The 16,399-nt window shown below is 42.8% G+C and overlaps 1 protein-coding gene across 9 annotated transcripts in view; it reads left to right on the forward strand.

The window, feature by feature from the left end:
• NTNG1 (netrin G1) overlaps window positions 1-16,399 on the forward strand; it is a 327,946-nt gene that overhangs the window by 216,571 nt on the left and 94,976 nt on the right. For all 9 annotated transcript variants that reach the window (XM_061633866.1, XM_061633869.1, XM_061633871.1 and 6 more), the window contains one exon: window positions 6,789-6,815. In XM_061633866.1, the coding sequence (XP_061489850.1) occupies window positions 6,789-6,815 (27 nt within the window). The remainder of the gene's footprint in view (window positions 1-6,788; window positions 6,816-16,399) is intronic.

Genomic DNA, 16,399 nt, shown 5'->3' on the forward strand with positions numbered 1-16,399 from the left:
CAATCCTGCACTAGCCCTAATATGTTTTAAAGGATTTGTTTATGTTAATGTTTATGAAACCAACACAGAATTAAATATAAAAACCCCACTGTTTTCATTGGGCTTAAGCACACTTTATTGCATGTTGGATTGTGGCCAGTATTAGATGCTGGGTCAGATTCAAGTGTTGTGTATGGTCTTGGAAGCTTGTTGTTTTATTTACATTTGTGGATCATTTGTGTGTATGCCTTATTTTGTTCCTGAAATAGCAGTGTAACACCCAGATCCAGCAAGCATGACTTGAAATAGATCTAATTGTTTCCAGCTTCTACATGGCGCTTTTGATTTACTATGACATCTTCACACAGAAACTTCTTTTTGTACATGTGGATGGCATCCGGCAAGATGATCTCCTCTCAGAAGTCCTGCTTACATACATACCCTTACTGGATCAAGAAAAATGCTTAACCCAAACTACTAAAATATAGTATTTTAAATATTCAGTTATTTAAAAGTGATGAGCATGATGCAACCAATGGTTGCTGGGACCCATTGAGACTGGTGGGGTAGAAGGCAGGGAGCCCAACTGTAGGTGGAGCCGGAGCCAATGACAAGCTCAGCCAGAGCCAGTGATAGGCAGAATCAACTCATGCTGGTTTTGTCCCCATCCTTCTCCCTGCTCAGTTCTACAAGGGCAACACCGACACAAAGGAGGAGAACTCTGACAGTCAGTGTCACCCCCTGGACTGGTTGTAAGTAAGAAGACAGGAGGGTGGGTGCTGGCTGAGGCAGACTGAGATTGGTGGCGCAGTTCCTAATGGACTAGTCTTTACCAGCTGCAACCAAAGTGCTCTGAAGTCCTAACAATTTCAATGAGAGAGATTAAGTCTGGTGCTTAATTCTCTCATTTTAATCAATGGGTCCTATAAGCACTTAGCTTATAGCTGGAACATTTCCTACACATTTATCCCTCTGACTAATAGTATTGAGAGGAGCACAATTCAGACTTCAAGTTGGGGAGAAAAAAAGGGCATAAAAAAGCAAGAAATCCACGGAACTGTTCTGCCATGCAGGCAAGTGAGTTATACATTAACTCGGATCCTTCGTAATTTGACTTATGTACCTAAATTCATCGGAGGTGGGAGAGGGGGAGAATAAGCCATCAAACCTTTTTGGAGTGGAAGTTATTAGTTGCTTTTTGTAAAAAAAAGTCTGGAGTTTTGCCTTGTATAAAAGTAAAAAGCTGGCTTTGGAAATAACCATTCACTGAAAAGTTATTTTGAAGAAACAGGGTTATGTGCTGCAGCTAAATGAAAAGTTAAAGAAAAAAACAGCAGCAATGTGCCATGTTCCGAATGTTATCTCGCACTTCAAAGCAGCAGCTGTGAGGAATCAAACCTCCAAAGTGAATATCACAGGAAGCAGGACCTTATCAAGTTTAATGTGAAAGTAATAGACTAAGTAACAAACCATGAAGTGTGGGGGGCATGAAATTATGATAAAATTCCTACCAGGCAAAGAAAAAGTGAACCTTCAAAAAGAAGGGGAAAACATTTTGTAAGAGCGTTAACTTTTAGAAAACAGACACTTTGGATCACAGAGTTAATACTTTAAAGCTATGTTCAAGATACAGTTTGAAATTCACAGGATTTTTTTCCTCCTCGCACAGAGAATTCACAGCCTTGAAAAAGCTTCAGAATCACTTAGCTTGAGTGATGCTGCATGGAAAAATACAGTTCCAGTGCACCCATCCCTGCTATACCTCTCAATTGTTCCTTATAGAGAAGAGCATCCTGCTTTTATATTCATTTATGCAGCTGTCCAGAGGTTTCCCTAGCGATGGAGTCCTGGCGTCCTTATTCAGACACAGCCTCAACCTCTCACTCTTATGGAGATAACCAGATTTTGGTAATGGATGCAAGATTATTTCACAAAACTATATCAAATACATAACAAGTAGAAGCACCACTGAATTTTTCCCTAAAGCGATTAGCAAAATTTCTCAGTGTTTCCTGCCTCTCTAGTACATCACAAAATTTTGACAAAAATGGTGTGTAAGGTGAAATTTGGAAGGTTTGCAGTTTAAAAATGTGCTAGAATAGGATAAGCAAATATCTTCAGCTTGTCATCAGTCATGATATGTTGACTACAGCCCAATAAATTGCAGGTTCCTGGTGTCAGAAAGAGCTATCACCTCAGTTAAAAACTGGTGTGGTTCCCCTTTGATTTCTATTTGTCCCTTTGCTTTGAGGCACAGTGTGATCTAGTTTAGGCAAACAACTTGGCTAGGGATTGAAATTAAGGTGGAGCTGATAGCCTTAGGTTTTTCTGAGTATGTTTTTTCACAGTTGTATATTTATGAAGTAAAGGGGGCCAATGCATAGTGTATTTGTCTCAAAGAATATTGCACTGATAAACAACTAAAAAACTCCAGAGTGATGGCAACCTTATATTGACTCACCCATGATCTTGTCTGTGAGCTCTGGCATCTGACAAGCACATGTTTGCTGTTACAAATGTAACAACTAAGGTGTCTTACACATATAGTCTCAGACAGAGGTGTCTTTGCTCCTATTTATGATATTCTCTGTCCTTGAATTGGGCTTTCATTCATATAAACGTTTGTCTGTCCATTATGCTGACAATTCTGCTAAGTATATGTTCCCACAGGGGAGAAAGAAGTCGTACCCATAGGCAATAGAAACATATTCTGCATTACAGATAATCTTGCAGGAGCCCATGGTATGAATGATATAAGAGTATTATTTGCCCATCTTTCTGATAGTAGTAACACCATTGCAAAAGCTTTTACCTGGCCTTCTTGTGTTTTTTATTTACTTGCTACTTTACTTATATGGTATAATTTATTATTTTAACACTAAAATTGGTAATGTAAATAGTGCGTTGAAATAAAAAAAATTAATAGTTCTGTATATTTACTGACTGCATGATATATAATTTTTAAGATATCTAGCTACCTGGTAAAATTCATTTATTTGTTAGTTTCTCTCCCTCTCTCTTTGTAACTAAGTATAAAGATATTTTACTAACTAAAATGAAAACATGAACTATCTCAGTGTTCCTGACAGTAGGGAGGAGAGCCTGGCTGGGAGTCCAGAGCCTGTGAGTTCAAATCCCCGCTCATGTCTCCTGGGTGTCAAGGGCCAGCTAAAGATCACCCCCACAGTGAGTGGCTCAGGGGTTACTTGCCCTGCCACCTGTGCAGCCGTGGGCAAGCTGCATAGTTCCAAGGAGCCCAGTTGCCCCCCAGCTGGCCATTGCGGACAAGGAAGGGGCTGGCTTGTGCAGCTGTGGCAAGCTGAGCAGGCCCTAGCCAGCTGGGGAGGACTAGCCGCATAGGGAGACAATGGTAAACCCCCTCTGAATACCACTTACCATGAATACCACTTACCATAGGGTCGCCATAAGTCGGGATTGACTTGAAGACGGTCCATTTCCATTTTCTTTCTCCGACAGCTCCCTCCACGAGCTAAACACACATGGAATATCACGTTCTTCTTTTTTGCAAAGCTCACTTACATTTTACAATGGCAACCAAAAACCACATTACACTGATTCTGTAAGCAGAAATAAATGTGAATAAAATAAAATGTTAAAAAATGATATTCCGTGCCATACATCTGCCTCTCTGCATGGTGGGGAAAGAGATGAAAAGGTCCGAAGGTAAGTGTAAAAAAAGACCTGATTCAGAGACAACAAAATTGTTTCTCTTTTTAACTTTAGATGCTGCTGGTCAAAACTGAACATGAGAAGTAAACCTTTGTACTACACAGAAGCAATGGTAGCTGGCCCATAAAGGCAAAGCCCTTAACTCCAGAACTTGAGCCCACTCTCACTCCACCCTTCTCCCACATGATAATTACTCTCTGAATCTTCCTCTTGGAGTCCTGATCCCATCCCCCAATCACTCTCCAGAAGGAAAGAAAGGGAGGGAGGAATTCCAGCTTTTTCAAAGCAATTTCCCATAGAAAAATAGTGTTCAGGCAGAGTGACAAGACCCCCTGATCTTCTAAATGGCCTTCTTTCCCTTAGATTGGAAACAGCTGACTAATTATCATGGCACAGTTATATGTGGCAATTTGAATAAATTGATTTGTTCCAGACAGAAACCCACAACCAATCTACTGCAAGTACTTCAAAATGCCCTCCCTTTTACTTTGATTGGTGCCCCTGGATCAGTCAGAATCCATCTAAGATACTTTCAGCCAATTACATTGTTTTCTCATGAAAGAGAGCCTGGGCAGAAAACAGCAGGCGGTTGTGCTGCTTTGGTTTAAAGCATGGACAGGGAAGCATGTTGGGTTTCTGTGCTGTGCTGGGGGACTTTCTTTCTTGCAGCACAACCCAGCCCTTAGCTTCTCTATTTCTGCCCCCTCCCACCACATAGTGTGTTTCTGCCCACTCCCAGCAGCTTCCCTGGCTCTTCCTTCTTCTCTGGCCTCTTATCTTTCCTATTTCTGCTCCCTCCCACCTTTTAGCCTCTCTGTTTATGCCCCATCTCAGCCCCTAGCCTCACTCTTCCCCCCTCTCCTGCACTATAGCCTCCCTATTTCATTCCAACCCCTAGCCTCATTCTTTCCCCTCCTGTCCTTCTCTGTGTCTTCCCTCTCCAAGCCCCCACCTTTAGCTCTTTCTCCTTCCCCACCACTTAAACTCTGTGTCTCTCTGGGCCAGATCTGTTCTGTCTGTTGTGACCCCTGCTCTGCTTTACCTACCCCTACTTCCACCTGCCTTAGCTGCTCAGCTCTCTGTCCCGCCATTCACCCCACCAGCCCAGTGGTCAGCAGCAGCCACTGTTGAGAAGTCACCTTTATAATATATAGGAAAGTGTTTGCTGTTGCCACTGCCAAATTATGAAACAAGAAGCCAAATAGCTGTGATACAAATAATGAAGGTTCTTGAGGGGAACGATGCTCTGTTTGCAATTTACAGTAATTTCTCACACATTGGACATAAATAGCCTTCCCAAACGCCCACAAGTTCTGACATGTATTAATCACTGTGGAAGCCTCCCACGTAGCACCTGAGCCTCACTGAGAATAAGGTCATTTTGAAAAATCTTCTATTGCATGGCATCATTAGCTGGCCATTTTCCCATTAAGATATTGCCTGCAAGTGCAAAGAAATAACTATCTTCAACTGATACATTCATTCTAATTTTTTAATATATAAAAAAAATCCTGATGCCTTCTAAAGCCAGCAAGTGGAATGTTTATAAATTACAAGAAGTATGAGCACTTGTGCAAGCAATTACAAGCATCAGAATTTTGTCTTTCATGGAGTAACGGTCTTCCCTCTAATCATAAAAATGCTTATCTCTGTGTTCAATATTATTCAAAATTCAGAATCCAGAAGTATTCATAGACTATTACCCAACTTTAATTGAACTTCAGAGTAGTATAAAGATTATGAATTATCTGTTCTCATATAAACACACACGTATACTCAACTTAGTTTAGCTCAAACACTGGTAGGTTCAAAAGAAGAAGAAGATGATAATCTAGGCCACATTCACACCACACAGTTATTCCACTTTAAAAACAGTCATGGCTTCCCACAAAGAATCCTGGGATGTGTAGTTTGGTAAGGATGCTGAGAGTTGTTAGGTGACCCCTGTTCCCCTCACAGACCTGTAGTTCTCAGAGTTCTCTGGGAAGAGGGTCTGACTGTTAAACCACTCTGGAAATTGTAGCTCTGTGAGGAGAATAGGAGTCTTCTAACAACTCTCAGCATCCTCCATAAACTACATTTCCCAGGATTCTTTGGGGAAAGCCATGAGGGACAGCGCTAGAGGGCGGCCAGGTTGGGCCCTGGCCAAGGGCCCCTGCGGCTCAGAGAGGCCACTGAAGGGCCCCTCGAGTGGGAGGGTAGCTCTCCCATTGTGCAATCTGCAACAGCATCACCTCCTGACCCTGGCGCAAATCGCAGACAGGGAGCTCCCAGGTACCCCCCAATACAATCAGTGTGGGCTACAATAAGCCCATAAGCACATCCCACCCACCTCTCCCATCCCTGTGAATGACATGCACACTGTGTGAGCATGCCTGCCATCAACCAAGATGGTGGCAGAGGCTTCCCTATGGGGCTGACACCCCCAACGCAATCTTGATTGATGACAGGCATGCACGCACAGGCACACATCACTCACAGAGATGGGAGAGGTGAGTGGGATGCAGGGGCAGGCTTATTAATCCTGCACCATCTGTATGGGGGGAGGTTAGGCTACAGCACTGCAGGCCCAGGGCAGGCTGGCACCGGCCCTGGAAGCCATGTCTGTTTAAATTGGAATAATAGTGGAATAAACATATGGTGTGGATGTGGCCCTAGTATACAACTATCAGCACATGACCAAAGCAGCTCATAGTTCAACAATGTTGACATAATATTTTCCTGTACAAATATGAGATATGATTTTTGCTTGAAAACAATAAAAATATTTATTTAAAAAAAGATTGGCTCATATTTAATTTAAGGGTTACATAGAAACCCAGAATATTCAGAAATAATTCTGATTTTTGTGTTAAATGTTCCACTTTGCCCTTACACATGGAAGTCTAGCAAACGATTCAGCCACAGTTGTGCACTTTTTAAAGCTCCATTTTTCCCTATGGGAGTTCAGCAATGTGTGCTTCACCTACAGAATTTTATAGGACTATGAATTGCTAGATCTTGCCCTTGATAGTGCTGATATAACAATGAGGTTTATTGACACAATAATGTAAAATATACTGGATAGGTGACATCAATACATATGCATACCTAACCAAAATTCTCTCTTTTCTTTTCAGGTATGCCCAGTATTTCCAGCATTGGTAGTAAGTAATAAAGTACAGACTTAGGCCAGCTTTGCTTGTTGTTCAGCCTCTGAAAATCTATTTTTCCAACATCTATTTCTGTTCTTTCTGAAACATGCTTTGTGCTAAGTGGAAAAATATCACTAATCTTCCTGCTGCATTTGCACATCATAGACACTTATGTTCAGAGGAACATATCTCATGACACTGCATCCAATGGCAAACACACCAAACAGAAGCTATTGCAAATTAAGGGATTTCAAATCATACTCAATGTCTGCATTAGAGAATAAATGAAGAATTTTTTAGTTACATACACACACACACACACACACACACACACAATACACACATACAGGATAGCGTATGGAGACCCTTCACTATAGATAGTCCAGATTATCTTGTTTGTTTTATTGCAAGATTTTTACAATCTTGTTTCAGTTCTGTAAACTGACTGTTAATCCAACATTGAAGAATGGCATAAATATCTGATAAGTTTATAAATAAATATCATTTTCCAGGATCAGAGGAGGAACAAAGCAGCCATGGTTTTCCTTCTGGATACCCACACACTTGCTTGTTCCCACTAAACCATGGATTTGCACAGTCTTGCATGCAATGACTCCTGCTAGAAAAGTTTTATCAATTTTCCTTACCCACACAATAAATGAAAGTCAAAAACCAAAAGGCATAATGTTTCTGAAGTAAGTATTCCCATTCAACATTGTCAAACACTCTTTCTACATGCATAAATTGTCTTATTTTTCCCCAGATCTGGTCCTCAGTTATATTACTCATTCTGATTTTAATTAAGAAATATGACCTGATCTCACTTTAAATAAATTTATCATAAAGAGCCCTAAATGCTGAAAAATTGTACTCCGTTATTGAATGGAATCTGAGTATACTGGACATATAGTAAAAGTAGGGATGCATGAAGGATAGCACATACAGCTTGGGAACAATCCTTAACACAAGTGTGATGTCCACAGGCAGAGTAATCCCCAATAGAGCCCCATTTTTCCCCTCTCTCCCTTAGCTTAAGTGGAGGCAGTGCTCCAGAGCGTTATGGGAAAAGAGAGGTGTGTGCTCACTCTCTAAATCCCCATCCTCACTCTGTGTGTGATGCAAATTAGAAACTTCCCCAGATAAGAAAGTTTGGTTGGGGGTATGGAAAGTGTGCACAGGTTCCTTGTTCTCTATAATGCTCTTGGGCATTTGAGGCCTTAGGGGATCAATGCACCTCTGTACTAGGAAGAGTCATCTCCTTTCTGTTCATCACAAGCTTTAAACACAGAAGGTAAGATCTAGCCACTCTTAAGCATTTTAAATGCCTTTGATTTTGACTGGAGAGTTAAGCACATACTTAAAAAGAATGGGATTTAAATCCACTTTGGCCAGATCATGCCCAGTTCTTTGTACTATGCAGGACCATCATGCATTTCTTAACTACCAACAAAAGATTTGCAATACCTGACATGCAGCTGAAAAACAATGCCCTAATAATTTATAAGCTGCATTTCTTCTTATAAACTGAAAAGCCTGACTGTGCATTTATAAGTCAACTCAGTTTTCTTCAGCTCATAAATAGGCTTAGGACTGATTTGTTAAGCACCACATAGCATGCTAAACACTTTCAAAACTAGCCTTGTCATAAATGCTCTGTGTCTATTTTTGTACTGGCTTAAATGTTAAAGTAGTCATTTTCTTTGCAGTGAAATTAGTATTAACAATGTGCAGGATTAAGGCATTCTGTTTTTAATCTATTTTTTTTTTTCTGGCCTAGTATCCTCGTCAACATATGCCTTACTGCAAATGCACAGTGATGTGATGCTTTTGAAGCCCTGAGAATAAATTTGCATGTGTTATTTGATGCAAAAGAAAGGGGGGTTGAACTAAAGGAAACAAGGGGGGAAATCCTATGGTTTTTACACACGCACAAAACCCATTTTCATAGCTAACAGAAATGGATAAATGGTAAAAATAGTACTTATGCTATAGTCTGCTGGTATTGTCTTGCATGCACTTATGTGGTTGTAACATTCACTTTACACTCCCATACAGCTTTCTTCACTGCATTTGCCATCTCTAAGCATCAGCAGATGTTGGCCTTTGGACTCTTAATAGGGAAACTCAAGTAGACTTGGATTAGTCAGAGGTGATCTGAAAGGATGCATTGCTGATCTCTTTGAATTTTGGCACTTTGTACCCATTGTCTTTGCTTAAAGGAAATTGTTTCAGTAATGCTACCCTTGAAAAGTCGACAAAATTACAAGCCTACAAAAAAAAAATCAATAGCTCACCTGCCCACATTGCCTATTGGCCCCTACAAAGAGGAGTTGGGGAAAACCAACCGTACCCAGTCGCCTGGAGGTACTTCCGGTCACACAAGCAACTAATTACAAATCTTACTTCTTCATATTTGTGGTATATCGTTAATTCACAGATATCCCTTTTAGATATCTTTTAGACGCAATATAGAATAGGCCCCGCTTAAACAAGAGTACATTCAAATATAAACACTTTTTAATACATATAAACAATAGAGCGTTGTATCTAAGGTATACTCATAGGGGACACAATAAAATTAATGGGCTGAAGTTAGTTGTGTCCATTAATTTCAATAGGTATTTTCTGAGTAAGATTAACATTGGATATAACTCTGTGTTGGCCACATCCTGATCTCCTGTAATTCACTGGACAATTACATACACACACACACACATCAAACAAGATTAATAACATCAGGCTGCTTTAATGGATTCTGTGTTATTTCTTCCTTTGTCTATGCTAATGCAATATTTGTGTTCATTCCAGGAGGTTTCTCTCTCTCATCTGGGAATATATTATTCTCAGGTAGTGCATTTAATATTGCTTGCTGGAAAACACTGAATTGCATATATATATTGGCTTCTGTATGCCTGGAGCTTTGCTCAGTTTAGTGAAGAGAAGAAAAAAATAAACACAAAACATCCAGCATACGAAGAAAATCCATTGTAACAGATGTTCATGTAACATCCATAAGACTACATAATCAAAAGCATGCCCAAGGAAGAATTATATATATATATATATATATATATATATATATATATATATATATATATATATATATATTGGTACATACATGTATAATTCTGTATTCACTTTGATCTCAAAGGATCTTGTATTAAAGCAGCACATCATTAATGTCTAAGCCCAATGCAAAGAGTAGTTGTTAAGTAAACACATCCTTTCTGATCATCTACACAAAACTTAAATCAGAGCTTTCCCCATTAAGGTCATTTGTATCTGCTGTTAACTATCAATTGAATAATAGGTTCTTTGATCATTTCCAGCACATTTGATTTCAATGCTGATCTTTTCAACATTTTTCAGCAGTGGCTGGGGAAAAAGTGGTGAGATTGTTAGCAATTAATGAGTCCCAAAACCAATTTCAGAATACTGTAAGTTTTTATAATCAGTTATGCCTACAAAGCACCTTACCTTGACCATTGATAAATGATCATGATATAGACAAGTATGTCAAAAAGTACTTTTAAGACTGAACACTGGAGATTAAAGTCTGTTCTTTTATGCCTTCCTTTACACATTTTCTGCACTCAGTCGTTTCAGAAGTTCCAGAATGTTCTACATATTATGTATTGTGAGGAAATTAAAATTATGCACTAGGTCACTTCAGATTGTAACCATATTTTTTTCACATGTGCCATCATGTCAATACTCCCATGTATGTAGAAAATTAGGACACTGGGGAAAGGGCTTTGCTAAAACTGTTCTTTTGATATACTAGTTTATTACATACAAGGAGTTTTTTTATGCAAGAATATTCAAAAATATGGCATGCAAACCTAACAACAGAAGTGCCACAGTCCAGAATTCTGTCTCAACCATATACCATCCCATTACCCTATTCTCTGTAACGTGTAGATTAGACTTCGGCCTCAACACACACATACAACACTTGTGAAACTTTTTCATCTACAAAATGTGACAAAAAAATCCACCGTCACACCTTACAGTGCACTCTGCCTGTTTGGCCAGGATCTTTCTCTGGTCCTCTGCCTTCCATCTCTATGTTGTCACTGCCTGTCACATCTATATAGCCAGACTTGTTGGGGTAGAAGAAAGCTATTACCACTGATCATGTCTGGTTCTCCCTCTCCTCTTAGAATCTGGAAGCCCTGCTTTAAACTAGTTGTTTTGGAGCAAACTTCTGCATCTGATCTATATTCCAGTACACCATGACACTAGTTACGCTATTTAGCGTGCTAGAAATTGCACAGTTCTACAGAAAATAGAATTGACATGATGCACAAATAGTTTCATGGTTTGATTACTACCTTCAAAGCCTGTCACTGAAAGGCAAGTCAGAGTTTAGAAACAAACAACGTACTGAAGTGCAAAATGCAGTCAAAGTCAACAGCCATTCTAATGTGTTGTTTGTAGCTATATCATTTTTCTCCCAATTACCTATTTCAGACCATAGTTTGTGTTCCACCCTTCCACCAACAGTTGGGTATTCTAGGGCAGCTTTGTAGGGCCAGTTTCCTTGTGAGTATAAGATACTGAAGATTATAGGATATTTGTATTGGTGTGTTTATTTATGTATATACAGGGTGGACAGGAAGGGAAACAAAGGCAGCACTGCTAATCCCAAACCAGAACCGCTACAGTAACCCAAGAACCTCACCACAATTCTTTCCCACCCAGCTCAAAAACCAAGTGTGTCCAAAGAAAGAGAGAGCAAAGCTGCTCCCTTCTTGGGCTCCCCTGCACCCTCATCCAGCCTAAGCAAACCATCTGAAGCTGCAGAATAGGACTGGAGAAGGAATAAATAGAGGAATCACTTCCCAACATGCTGAATGAAAGAGAAGAAGAGACTGACACACACATTTTACAGGCCATGTTTTTAATACAGCTGAGAGGCCCAATAAAATCTGTGAACAGGATCTCTTTTTTAAAATAACAAGAGCAATAGTGACAGCAACAGCAATAAGGGGTCAGGTCAGATCAGGGGTGCCATGCTGAGGAAGGGAGGGTTCTATCCGTTCTACCACACTGTATTCTTTGATTAAATCTCTCCCCAAGAACTTGCCATTTGCCCCACAGGGATAGGGGAGAAATAGATTTGGTTTGCATTAAAACCAAATTCATACTTTTACAACTACTAAGGGCTTATCCAAACGGAGCGGGATAATCCACCGTTTTCATATCCGGTTTGTCAGCTGATAGTCCTCACTTTTCGCCTTTTTGTTCGCTGTTTCCCAATAAAAAAAATGTCCCAATGAAATTCCTGATTTCAAACAGCAAATCGCATTTTTGCCAGTATTGGAAGGAGCGGATTTAACCTGCGAAAATGTGTGACACCGCGCGACGTCATTTGGACGACCGAAAAATAATAAGCACACATAGCGCGCATGTCACACATTTTGCAGTCATCTGGATGAGCCCTAAATGAGCCAACTACTAAGGCTGCAAACCAATACGTGCTTACCTGGGAGTAAATTCCATTGAAACCAATGGAGCTTACTTCTGAACAGACATGTATTGAATTGCAACCTAAGTCATGGATGGGGAATCTTTGGCCCTCCAGGTGTTCTGAACTACAACTCCTATCAGCTGTAGCAAGAGTGGCCAATGGCCAGGGATGATAGGAGTTGTAGTTCAGCAACATCTGGAGGGTCAAAAGTTCCCCGCTCCTGTATTAACACAGCAGTCCAACACAGGGGAAGCCAGCATAAGTGGTGCCAGCACAAAAGAAGCTATTGTAAAGTTCTGCTGCATCCAGTTGCTGTTCAGGAGCTTCTGGGGTGGTTGAACACTGGCTAAGCAGCAGCTGCACACAGGGACCAGAAAGTAAAAGACTGCTCTCCCAAATTCTCTCTCCATTGACTTCCATTGTATTTTTTTTTCTTAGACCAACCTTTTCTCCAATGTACCTTTTGCCTGAATTGTGGCCTGCAGGAGCGCTCCAAACACAAGATGGATGTGGCTTGTCCCTTCACTTTGTCCACTCTCCTGACACACCCCTTTTGGGGGGCTTACGCCAGCTTCACTTATGGCAGTCCCAGTTGAATCCCAGTGGTACAATTGAGCTAGTCTGAGGGACTTACGTCAGTGTAGCCCAGTTGAGACGGGACCCAGCCAGCTTAGGTGGAGATCTGCCATATCTGACTCCCCTCAGACTGGCATAAATGCAAGTTGGATTGTGCCCTAAGTGAACCAAAGCACAGTTCTCCTTCAAAATTTGAATTTCTTCAAATTTTGTGTTCTCAATACAAAAGGTGTTTACAAAAATACATGTATTAGCAAAAGTAACATACAGAACTACGGGGAGAGCAGCGCCACGTGGACTAGGAGAGAGCTGTGGTGGAGGCCCAGGAGTGACAGGAGGTGAAAGGCCCATCGGCTGCAGGCGAGCCAAACCCGTCTCGTGGAGCAAGAGAGACACAGGCAATCCTATACAGACTTATTTGGGGGGCCGGCCTGATTGGCGGACAGGGAGTGGGACATGTACAGACCGGAGGGGGGTACTGTAGGGAGGGTGGGGAGCCATGATATTAAAAGTCTAGGCGGCAGATCCTGGAAAGGTGCAGGTGGCAGGCCATGCCAGTTTAGGGGAACAAGGGATAGATGCTTAATATCCATCCCCTGTTCCAGGCCTGCCCATAACCAGAAGATAACTGGGGGACGCAGAACTCCATCCGACCTTCGACTGCTGTTGTGTAATGCCAGGTCTGTGGTGCAAAAAACAACGTTCATCCACGATATGATTCTGGATGAGAACGGAGACCTGATGTGTATTACGGAGACCTGGCTGGATGAGGCCTCAGCTCCTATACTTGAGGCCATGTGTCCAGCCGGCTTCCAATACGCATAGCAGCCGAGGGTTGGTAGGCGGGGAGGGGGGGTGGCAGTTATCTATCGAGGGTCTTTGGTTTTCGCCAGACCCCCTCTCCACGAGACCAAGTTTGTTGATTGCATGTACTGGAGACTGGGCCCAAAGGGCAGTTTAGGGATTCTGCTTGTGTACCGCCCACCCCGCTGCACAGCAGACTCCCTGACTGAGGTGCTCAAGGTGGTCTCGGACGTGCGGGTGCTCTCTCCCAACCTATTGGTTTTGGGAGACTTCAACGTGCATGCCGAGGCCGCCCTTACTGGAGCCCGTCGGGATTTCATAGAAACCATGACTTCTTGGGAACTGCACCTTAGCAACACAGGACCCACTCATGTAGCCAGTCATGCTCTTGACCTTGTGTTTGTCTCGGGAGCGGAGGGAAGTGCTCTGAAAATGGGGGCTATTTCTTTTAACCCCATGTCATGGTCAGATCACTATCTGGTGAATATAGACCTCTCAATGCCACACACCGCAGGGGACAAGGACCTATTAGGATGGTCTGCCCCAGACGCCTGATGGATCCTAAAGGATTCTTGAATGCACTGGCAGATTTGGAGCTGACTGAAGGACGCCCGGTCGAAACCCTGGTGATGGAGTGGAATAGGGAGATCACTAGGGCAGTTGACCGGGTGGCTCCGAAACGTCCTCTCCCCCTGAATAGAGCTCAGATAGCACCCTGGTATACACCACGGTTGCGAGGTCTGAGACAGGAGGTGAGACGACTAGAGCACCGGTGGTGGAAATCATGCTCTGAAGATGATCGGACACTGGTTAGAGCAGCAATAGCTGCCTACCAAGTGGCAACAAAGGCAACAAAGAGGGAATTCTTTGCTGCCTCTATTGCGTCCGCAGAGTGTTGTCCCAGGAGGTTGTTCCAAGTGGTCCGAAGCCTGGTCGGTACAGTTGCTCAGGAACCCATGGAGCACTCTAAAGCCTCATGTGACACATTTGTATGAAGAACATGATTCCACACGCCATGGATACAGGAAGCAGGCCAGAGTCGGCCAGCTGCAGTCCGGTCCGATGGGATTGGTTTCAGCCCCTCCCCTCTGAGGAAGTGGACAAGGTGCTCTCTACTGTGAAGCCAACCACCTGTCTGTTTGATCCTTGCCCCTCGTGGCTCATTATGAGCTGCAAAGAGAGGCTGAGCGAAGGGATCAAGGCGGTGGTAAATGCATCCTTGGAGGAGGGTGCAATGCCATCAGCCCTCAAAGAGGCAGTAATAAAGCCCATCTTGAAAAAGTCCTCCCTGGATCCCCAAGAGTTGAATAACTTTCGCCCAGTCTCTAATTTACCATTCTTGGGCAAGGTGATTGAGCGAGTGGTGGCCAAACAGTTACAGACACACTTGGATGAAGCAGATTATCTAGACCCATTCCAATCTGGTTTCAGGACTGGACATGGAACTGAAACAGCCTTGGTCGCTCTGGTGGATGATATGAGGAGGGCGTTAGATAGGGGAAAATATACCTTCCTCGTCCTGGATCTCTCAGCGGCTTTCGATACCGTCGACCACGGTATCCTTTTAGATCACCTGGAGGGATTGGGAATAGGGGGCACTGTTTTACGGTGGTTCCGTTCCTATCTTTCAGACAGGCATCAACGCGTGGCATTGGGGGATGAGGTGTCAGACCCTTGGCCTCTCAATTGTGGAGTGCCACAGGGTTCCATCCTTTCCCCCATGCTATTCAAATTCTATATAAAGCCGCTGGGAGCTATCATCAGGAGATTTGGGCTGCAGCGTCACCAATATGTGGATGACACTAAGCTCTATCTCTCGTTTAAGTCCTCACCAGAGTTGGCTGTGGACACCATGTCCAAGTGCCTGGAATCCGTAAGTGGATGGATGGAGGGGAATAGGCTGAAGCTGAATCCCGATAAGACCGAGGTGTTGCTCATGGGAGATAAGAGAAGGTTGGGAAATATAGACCTGGTGCTTAATGGGGTGAGGTTACCCCTGAAGGAACAGGTCCGCAGCCTTGGGGTCATTCTTGACTCCCAGCTGTCCATGGAGGCTCAGGTTTCAGCAGTGAGCCGGGCAGCTTGGTATCAATTACATCTGATATGGAGACTGCGACCCTACCTTCCTGTCCATCTACTCCCACGGGTGATACATGCCCTGGTCTCCTCCCGCTTAGACTACTGTAATGCGCTCTACATGGGGCTACCCTTGAAAACGGTCCGGAAATTACAGCTGATACAGAATGCAGCGGCATGTTTGATTAAGAACAGCCATCGCCGTGACCATATTACTCCGGTGTTAGTAGATCTACACTGGTTACCAGTTGCTTACCGAGCCCAATTCAAGGTGTTGGTGTTGACCTTTAATGCCCTTTATGGTTTCGGCCCAGTTTATCTGAAGGAGCACCTCCAGCATCATCAGTTATGCCGCCTGACAAGATCAGCCACATAAGACCTCCTCTCGGTCCCACCAGTTAAAACTGCTAGACTAGTGCGGACCAGAGAGAGAACATTTTCAATTGTGGCTCCCACCCTCTGGAATTTCCTGCCTCCTGACCTTCGCCATGCCCCCTCCCTGATGGTGTTCCGCCGGGCCTTGAAGACCTGGCTATTCAGGCAGGCCTACAGCATCTCTGGAGTGGATTAATTTTTATGCTGTTATTAACTGGAAGGGGGGTTTTAGACTATTCATTTATTGTGGTTCTTTTATATTGTATTTTATTGTGCAATGTACGTCTCCTAG

This window comes from Rhineura floridana, chromosome 6 (genome assembly GCF_030035675.1).
Source record: "Rhineura floridana isolate rRhiFlo1 chromosome 6, rRhiFlo1.hap2, whole genome shotgun sequence".
NCBI classification, from domain to species: domain Eukaryota; kingdom Metazoa; phylum Chordata; class Lepidosauria; order Squamata; family Rhineuridae; genus Rhineura; species Rhineura floridana.